The sequence below is a fragment of the Enhydra lutris genome, unplaced genomic scaffold (genome assembly GCF_002288905.1).
Source record: "Enhydra lutris kenyoni isolate GAN:26980312 unplaced genomic scaffold, ASM228890v2 scaffoldscaffold12, whole genome shotgun sequence".
NCBI classification, from domain to species: Eukaryota; Metazoa; Chordata; class Mammalia; order Carnivora; family Mustelidae; genus Enhydra; species Enhydra lutris.
This window is the reverse complement of record NW_019154096.1, coordinates 69,509,421-69,517,493: the sequence shown is the minus strand read 5'-3', so window position 1 is coordinate 69,517,493 and position 8,073 is coordinate 69,509,421. Positions and strand designations below refer to the sequence as shown.

The 8,073-nt window shown below is 49.1% G+C and overlaps 1 protein-coding gene across 2 annotated transcripts in view; it reads right to left on the bottom strand.

Annotated features, from left to right (window-relative positions):
- LOC111144788 (BCL2 associated athanogene 3) overlaps positions 1-2,812 on the bottom strand; it is a 23,796-nt gene extending 20,984 nt beyond the window's left edge. For both annotated transcript variants that reach the window (XM_022499250.1, XM_022499249.1), the window contains exon 1: positions 2,410-2,812. In XM_022499250.1, coding sequence (XP_022354958.1) covers positions 2,410-2,589 — 180 coding nt within the window. In that variant the 5' untranslated portion in view covers positions 2,590-2,812. The remainder of the gene's footprint in view (positions 1-2,409) is intronic.
- Between the last annotated feature and the right edge of the window lie 5,261 nt (positions 2,813-8,073).

Genomic DNA, 8,073 nt, shown 5'->3' with positions numbered 1-8,073 from the left:
AAAAAAAAAAAAAAGAAGCCAGTTTCTAATATAAAACAATATTGAAGAGTTTTCCATTGTATTTCATTCGGAGGAAGATGCCATTCATGGAAGTGAAACTGAATTAGTCACCCAGATGTTCTGTGCGTCTCAAAACACAGGTATGAAAGCCATGAAGCCCAAAGAGCCAATGAACTGAATGTTTATTCTCTCCTTAAATTCCGGTGCCATGCCGACAAACCTCCGGTAGTTAACCTGGTAAAGAGAACTCATTTCTTGAGTTACCACATCCAGTCATCGCCATCCAAGTAATCACAGCACAGAGGTCAGCTACGCAGCACTCGGTGGCCAGGAGGACACAAAGACAACCAAATATTCCAGCCGGCACGGTTCACAGCTTCACAAAAGTTCTAGACACTTCTTACCATCTTCTGAGCAGAGACCCTGCCTCTTATCAGGACCTTCTGGTGTAGTTCTCCTTGCTATTAGTAGTACCTGCTGAGTGACCCTTGGAAACATTCTTGAACTATCTGGGTTTCTTTCTCGGTAAAACGAAGAGGATGACCTAAAAAGATCTTCGTGGGCCTTTCAACTTCAAAACTCTGACTTAATTTTCAAATCCACTTTTCTGGCATCAGACATCTGATCTAGAAGCTGTTTTCTCTATTTGTCGACAACAATAGTAACTCAACCTGTTTTTTTTCCCCTTTCAAAAGGTTTATGAAACCACAGCCTAACCAATCCACTGGATGGGTACACAAAGATCTCAGCTTGCTGGGTGAGTCTTTTTCTAAAAACAAAGTGCTGGCAATCTGGGTATATGCTACACTCACAGTGGCTATGTTCAAACTTGACCTTCACTCACAACAAAGGGTGCTGGCAGATTCTGACAGTCCCTGTCTCTATATGAAGGAGGCCTTGAGAAATTATAGTTTTACACCACACCAAAAATCTACACCCATGCAGAACACTGGAACAGGGCTGGTTTGAAATGCGCTTCAGTTTCACCCAATTATGGGCTGAACAGACACAAAAAAAGTATATATAATTATGCCCATCCTGGCTAATTACATACTCTTGTACTAATTTTCAGATAAAAATATACAATTAATTTCTCATAAATGTAAGTTGCTGAATGTTCGACATCTCACTTTTGGGCACCAGGCTGTCAACAATATTTTTAATTTAAAAAATGCATACAAAGGAAAGTGGATGATACAAATATTTCTCCTAAAATAATGATTTATAATGTACTTTTAATTTTGTGAATTTTTAAATCTTCAAAACAACTGACCAGTTCTTTATAGCTTTTTAAAAAAAAATTTTGCCCAGACAGCATAACAGGACCTTTTCTTTAAGTGTATTTCTTTCTTGCCAAGCTTTTTACTTTAAAATAGTTCAAATTTATAGAAAATTCGAAGTGTAGCACACTTAGCTGTAATCAGACTGATTCCAAATTTCTATTTCCAAACTTTCATGCTCTTAAGAGTTAAAGAGCATATAACTTTGCAGATATGTAAATGAGACATACTTCTGGTGCGTTCACAAAAGTACTTCTGTATTAGTTATTTGTGTATTAGAAACTAATCCTAGGTATCTTAATACCAGAACAAGGAAGGGAATGGATGCCATTAAAAAAAGAAAATTCTTTCATGCCAGTGTGAGGCAATGTCTTAAGCCAATGGTCAACCATGAGACAGTCTCATATCTTTAGAAATTGCCTGGGAGAAGAACAACTTATTTTCAACAAATCATACCGGATGTATTCTTACGGAAAACCGTTTCAAACAATAATACAATTTTAACTGCAGATACAAAAAGGGGGACAAATGTATTTACATCAGCCCCTGAGTCACTCTGTGCCCGAGACAATAAAGTCAAGATGCCCCTCGACCAAGCTGAGGAACCTGAGGAGGCAAAAGTCCTTCGAGACCACCCCCCAAGCTTGCGAGTGGCCCCCCACGGCGTCCGCCCGAGCGCGGACAGCAGTGAAACCGGGACCTCAGCCCAGGTGGGCGGGCGGCCGCAGAAGCCGCCGCGGGGCCTGGCCCGGGCCTCCGGAGCTGACCAGGCCGGCCATCCCTCCGGGCCCCTGGGCCGCCCCAGCCACCCGACCCTCGGCCCCTCGGATTCGGCCGGCGGGACGGCACCTGGCGTCACGGCGCAGGTCGCACTTCCCGGGCCGACCCCCGGGAACCAAACGTGGCCCGGGGAGGGAGGTCCCCTCCCCCCCCGAGGCCTCCCCCTCGCCTCGACGCTGACCAAGGGCAGACCGCAGCTGGGGCTCGCCGGGCGCAGCAGGCGGACCCCGGGCGCAGGCGTCCGCCGGCAGGTGTGCCCAGAGTCCCCGCAGCCCCGCCGGGTGCAGCCGCCCCTGCCGCTCGCCGTCGAGGGGGGCCGCCGGCCGGGGCGCGGTGCAGGATGGCTCACCTTGGGGCCCTCGGGTGGCACGCGCGGGTCGTTCCACGTCGTGGTGCGGCTGTTGTGGTCCACGAAAAAGGGCCAGCCGGTCTGCGGATCGATCTTGATTTCCCAGCCGGGGGGCAGGGGGTCACCGGCGCCGTTGCCGGACGCCATCTGCACCATGGGCGAGTGGGTGGCAGCACTCATGCTGGGTCGGGGTCTGCCCGGAGGGGCGGCCGCCGGGGTGCCGGGTCGCGGGGAGCCGAGTCGTGGGGTGCCGGGCCTCCAGGCGCCGAGTCGCTCGCTGGCCGCGGCCGGATCGAGAGCGGTGCGCGCCGCCGACGTGTCCGGGAAGCCGGCGCCGGGCACCTTTATGAATTAAAGGAGGGGGTGACGTGGCCCGAGAGGGGTGGAAGTGTCTGGAAAGAGCCTCCTCGCTGCCAACCGGGAAGGAGATAAAGGGAGGTAGCAACTGGCCGGCTAGAAACTTCTGGTCCTATCCAGAGAAGTTGGCGGCGAGCGGGCGGGATGCAGAGCTCCGCCCTGAGTCATCGGCTATAATCGGGGCGGGGCGGGGCGGGGCGGGGCCTGGGCGGGGCCTAGGCCGGCCGCCCCTCCCCCACTCCTTCCTTCCCTCCGCCGCCCAGCGGCCAAGGCTGGTGTTCCCGGGCGGAGACTGGTTGGCGGGGCTGGTAGCCGGCAGGGCGTCGTCGGGAGCGCTGGGCCGGTTTCGGTTTTCAGACTCCCTCCCTCTGCGTGGAGCCGAGGACTGGGACTGCGCGCAGGGTGCCTGCTGCCGCTCCTTCCTGTAAAAACAAAGTCACCGTGAGCATTGAAAGTCGTGAATTTTAAACTAGAGTCTCGCACGCCTCCCCCCCCCCCTTTGCTCCCTTATACACTGATAACTTGGGGACACTGGCGTCCTTCCAGTACGTTTTAATCACTTTTTCTCAAGGGCGTGAGAAGCTCCGGAATGTTGATCTGACACCATAACAAAGCCGGGGAGAAAAGGCAAATACAAATAGAAATTCACCTGCCTTCTTCGGAAGCCTAAAGAAAAGATTGCGTCAGCCGTGCTTTTCTGCATCTCAAATATTCAAACTATCATTGCATTGAACGACTCTAAAGACAAATCACATTCTTTTGGGTTTGGATCTTTTTTATGGTAGAGATGGTTTCTTGGCATCTTAAATCTTGACCTTCATTTGGAGGTGGGGCCAAGTCCAACCATGAAAAATTCTTTGGTTGATTCAGTGGTGGTTGTGCTTGTAACCTAAACCAAGCAGTTCCCAAGAAGAGCGTGTGCCCACAGAGGGAGAATTCGGAGGAGGTTCCATTTCAGATTCTTAGGCAGGCCGACTCACTCCCTTCCCCTGAAATATTCTGGAAAGTTGCTTTCATTAAAAAGAAAACCACAGGTCCAAAATGGTGTTACTTGGGCCAGGCCAAGTCACCAAACCAGGGTTTAATACCTAACCTAATTTCAGTTTCCACCTCCCCCAGAAATGTGTCTAAACCCGTCAATCAGGAATTTTCTGATAAGCACAAAGAGGTAATCTGTTGCCTGAGCCTTCTCTATCCCCCAAAGGAAGATGAGGTTATTTGCAAAGTAAGAACCCCTGCCCTTCCTCATAACGGAAGATGATCTTGCCTGAAACAATCCTTTTTTTCTTCTTTTTCTTCCTCCTCCTCCTTTGTTGCCCCACCCTCCTTCTTATAAAAACCTTCCATTTTGTACAACTTTTCAGAGCATCTATTTGCTAGATGGGATGTTGCTTGGTTCATGAATCTTTTAATAAAGCCAATTAGATCTCCAATTTACTCGGTTGAGTTTTGTTTTTTAACACTTGGGACTAATATTGGACCTAATTTTTCAACTCAAATTCAGAGACTATCCTGGAACCTTTCTTCCTGGCTCAAGTCACTCCTTTTGAAACAAATGCGAGAATGGCTTCCTGATCATTCATTTCCAGTGGAATGTTTCTTATTTGCATGGGTCTGCTTGTCAGCTCTGAAACCCAAAAACTCAGTTTTGTGAAAATGCACAGGTGAGTAAGCACACATGAGACTAATAGATAATCCAAATGCCAGTGTACCAATTTACCATTAGAAATATTCCTACTGAAGGAGCTGGACCAGTGTCTAGTTTACTCTCCTATTTGAAACTCTTAGCACAGGGCTGGGCTCAGAGTTCATATTCAATAAATATTGAAATTTATTGAAGGTTGAATGCAAAGCAAATATGTATCTCTTTCCTTTGCTCAGTTTGCTTTCCACCACAACTACAGCTTAAACCCTGAGAGCATTCTTTACTGGCTTTCTTTTTTTTTTTTTTTTTTTTTTTTTTTTAATCCTAGGCAGAAGCAGAAGAGGAAACAGTTTTCTCTGGGATTAATTTAGCTGTTTCTGAGACTTGTACTCCATGAGGGGCTTTGAGTGGGTTTGCCTAAAATGGAGCCGTAAGTCTTGGAGAGCTGGTTGAAAGCAGCTCCTTTGAGCTATTCCAAATAACAGGGAGCTTGTCTGTCTGTGGTGGCCTTTTAATTTTTTTTTGTTTCTCTGGGACATTTTCTTTCTCAGGACATGAGTTCCCGGGTGCTATGGACTGAATGTTTGTGTCCTCCCAAATCTGTATGTTGAAACTTATTCCCCTATGTGATGCTATTTGGAGGTGGGTGTTTGGGAAGTGATTAGGTCATGAGGGTAGAACCCTCATGGATGGGGTTCCTACCCTTATAAAAAGGATCCCAGGGAGCTCCCTGCCTATTCTACCAGCACAAAAGGACCCACCAAGAAGGTGGCTATCTGTGAACCAGGAAGCAGGCTCTCATCGGACACCAGCTCTACTGGTGCCTTGACCTTGGACTTCCCAGCCACCAGAACAGTGAGAAATAAATTCTTGTTTATAGGCTACCCCGTCTCTGGTATTCTATGATAGCCGCCTGAATGGATGAAGACACCAGGCCTTCGGGAATCTGCCCAGATCAGAAGCTTAAGCATGACCCTGGGTTCCTCTTTCTCTCTTACCACCCAGCATTGCCAAGCTTAAGGATTCTGCTGCCTCAGCATTCCTTGATTGTGTGCATTTGTTCTTTGGTACCGCCAGCAAGGCCCAGGTCACCCTAATCTCTTCTGTAGACCCAGGCAGTGGCCTCTAATTTTGTCCATGTCCAATTCCTTGCCCACGTGGCAGCCAGAGTGACCTTGTTCAAGTGCAAATGTACCATGTCCTTTCTCTGATTAGGATGATCGCATGGCTCCCATTGCCCTCTCTATACTCAAGTCCACACTCCTTGGCCTGGTGGACCCAAAACCCAGTCTCCCCATTCCCTGGTGCACACTCCGCGCTCGCCCTGGTGAGCCATATCACACGCACACTTCTCTCGTCTGCACACACTGCTCCTTCCATCTTTTTCGCCACCCCCAGCACCTGTAACTCCCTTTGCCTGGGTAACTCCTCTTCTCTCCAGGTATCCCCTTTGACTCACACTCCTTCACCCTCCTCGTCCGGGTCACATGTCCCAGAGTACATGTACGTGCTCTGTACCACCTGATCCCGTGAACCGCCCTGCGATTGCTTGTTTGATGGTCTAGTTTGCTTATGGATTGAGTTTCTTGAGGGCAGGTGCAGAATCTTGATAGCTGCCGTGTCCCAGCCTCTGGCACAGTGCCTGGCAAATAACAGTAACAAAAACAGCAGTAATGGTAATGGCTGCCATCTGCTAGGAATTTACTGCAGGCTAGTTATTGTGTGATGGGCTTTATGCCGATTAGCTCATCTTTGTTGGGGAGGCTGTGATCCCCTTTCGGGAATGAAGAACTTATTCCCGCAGATGCTGGGAACACTACAGGAAGATCAGTCTCTTTTGTCCTTGGGGCCTGGCTTTGCTGAGGAAGACCGCCTCACGTAAGATCATGTGCGGGAGCACCCTTCATCCAGGGCTTGATCTATGGAGGGGCACAAGGGCCCTGCCTTTTGGTCCAACTCAGGGTAGGGATAATGAGCTCTCCCCTTTGTGGAGAGCTCTCTGGGGTGGCTGCTGCTTTCCTTGGGACTGCCTCAGGGCTCAGCTTCTCTCCCCGCCCCCTCTTGCTTCCTGCTCTCCCTTTCACTGGTATCCCTTTTAAAAGGATTCCCTCGGGTGGCTCAGTGATTTAAAGCCTGCTTGGGTCATGATCCTGGGGTCCTAGGATCGAGCCCCGCGTCGGGCTCTCTGCTTGGTAGGGAGCCTGCTTCCCTTCCTCTCTCTCTGCCTGCTTGTGACCTGTCAAATAAACAAATTAAAAAAATCTTAAAAAAAAAAAAAAAAAAGAACCCCCACCCCCAACAAACCCACCCCGCTCCTTCCTCTGTCTCACATTCTCCTTCCCGAACCCCAACCAAGACCAATCCTCCAGCCACCCCCTGGGGGGGGATTTCTTCGAAACCCCCCCCCCCTTTACAGATAAGCAATTAAGGTTTGGAAATGCTACCTACCTGCTCAGTGTCACAGAGCTCATGATCTGTGCAGGTGGCATTCGGATGTAGGGGACTGATTCCAGAGCCCATGCTGTTAGCCAGCCCGTGCCTGGTTAATGGCTTCGTCCCCCTAGTCACCAAGGAAAAATTTTAGAAGGCTACAATTCAGGAACAAAGTTTTGTGCACATAATTTGTCTCAAGGCTGAGGAAACAGGAGCAGCTCCAGGCTGTTATGGCCCATCATGTCAGGCCCCCTGATGTGGGGATGTGCCCGGCTGACTCACAGCACAGGTCACAGACTGTGGACTCTTGCCCAGCTCTGATGGCGAGTTCCAAATCCAAATGTCACCCAGAAGATTTCGGTGTCTGAAAAATCTAATCCATTTCTAATGGAACACATGAGCTGGCATAAGAGAACAGTCAATTCTCCCCAGTCCATGCAAAACGTTGGACATCCCAAGTCATTTTTGTTTGTCCCAGGGATGCTATCAGAGAACGACACATGCAACCATGCACAACTTTACCAGCCATCCCCTCCCAACATGACCCTTCCACTCTGGGCAGCCTCACCAGGAAACCAAGGCCACCTGGTTGGGAGTTCTTGCCTCTCCCCAATGTCCTGATGGTCCAGTGTGTCGGGGAAAAGAAGCCCCAGGCAGGAGTGTTAGAGCAGAGGGGGAATGGGAGATGTCTAGTTGTGCGATCAAGACCTCGATGATAAGCTCTAGAAATATACTCTGGTGGAGGGGGAGGGGAAAAAACCAAGACAGTTGGCCCTTAAACATCATGGGTTTGAACAGCATGGGTCCACGTATACATAGATTTTTTTCAATAGGCACAGTACGGTACTATGTATGTATTTTCTCTTCCTTATGATCTTCTGCACATTTTTCTTTTCTCTACCTTACTTTATTGTAAGACTACCACGTACAACACATGTAACACAGAATATGCATTAATGGACTGTGTATGTTGTCTGTAAGGCTTCTGGTCAACAGTAGGCTATTAGTAGTTAAGTTTTGGGGGGGTCAAAAGTCATAGACAGATTTTCAACTGTGCATGGGAGGTTTGGTGCTCCTGACCCCCATGTTGCTCAAGAGTCAACTGTATGGCTTGGCCATAGAATTTCAGATTGTAGCACTAACTTCACATCAGTTTGTTATGAAGAGTTAAAGTCTGCCCGCTGAGGTCCAACTGCTCCCTGCTCTCTGACCCCCTGTGATGGGGACAT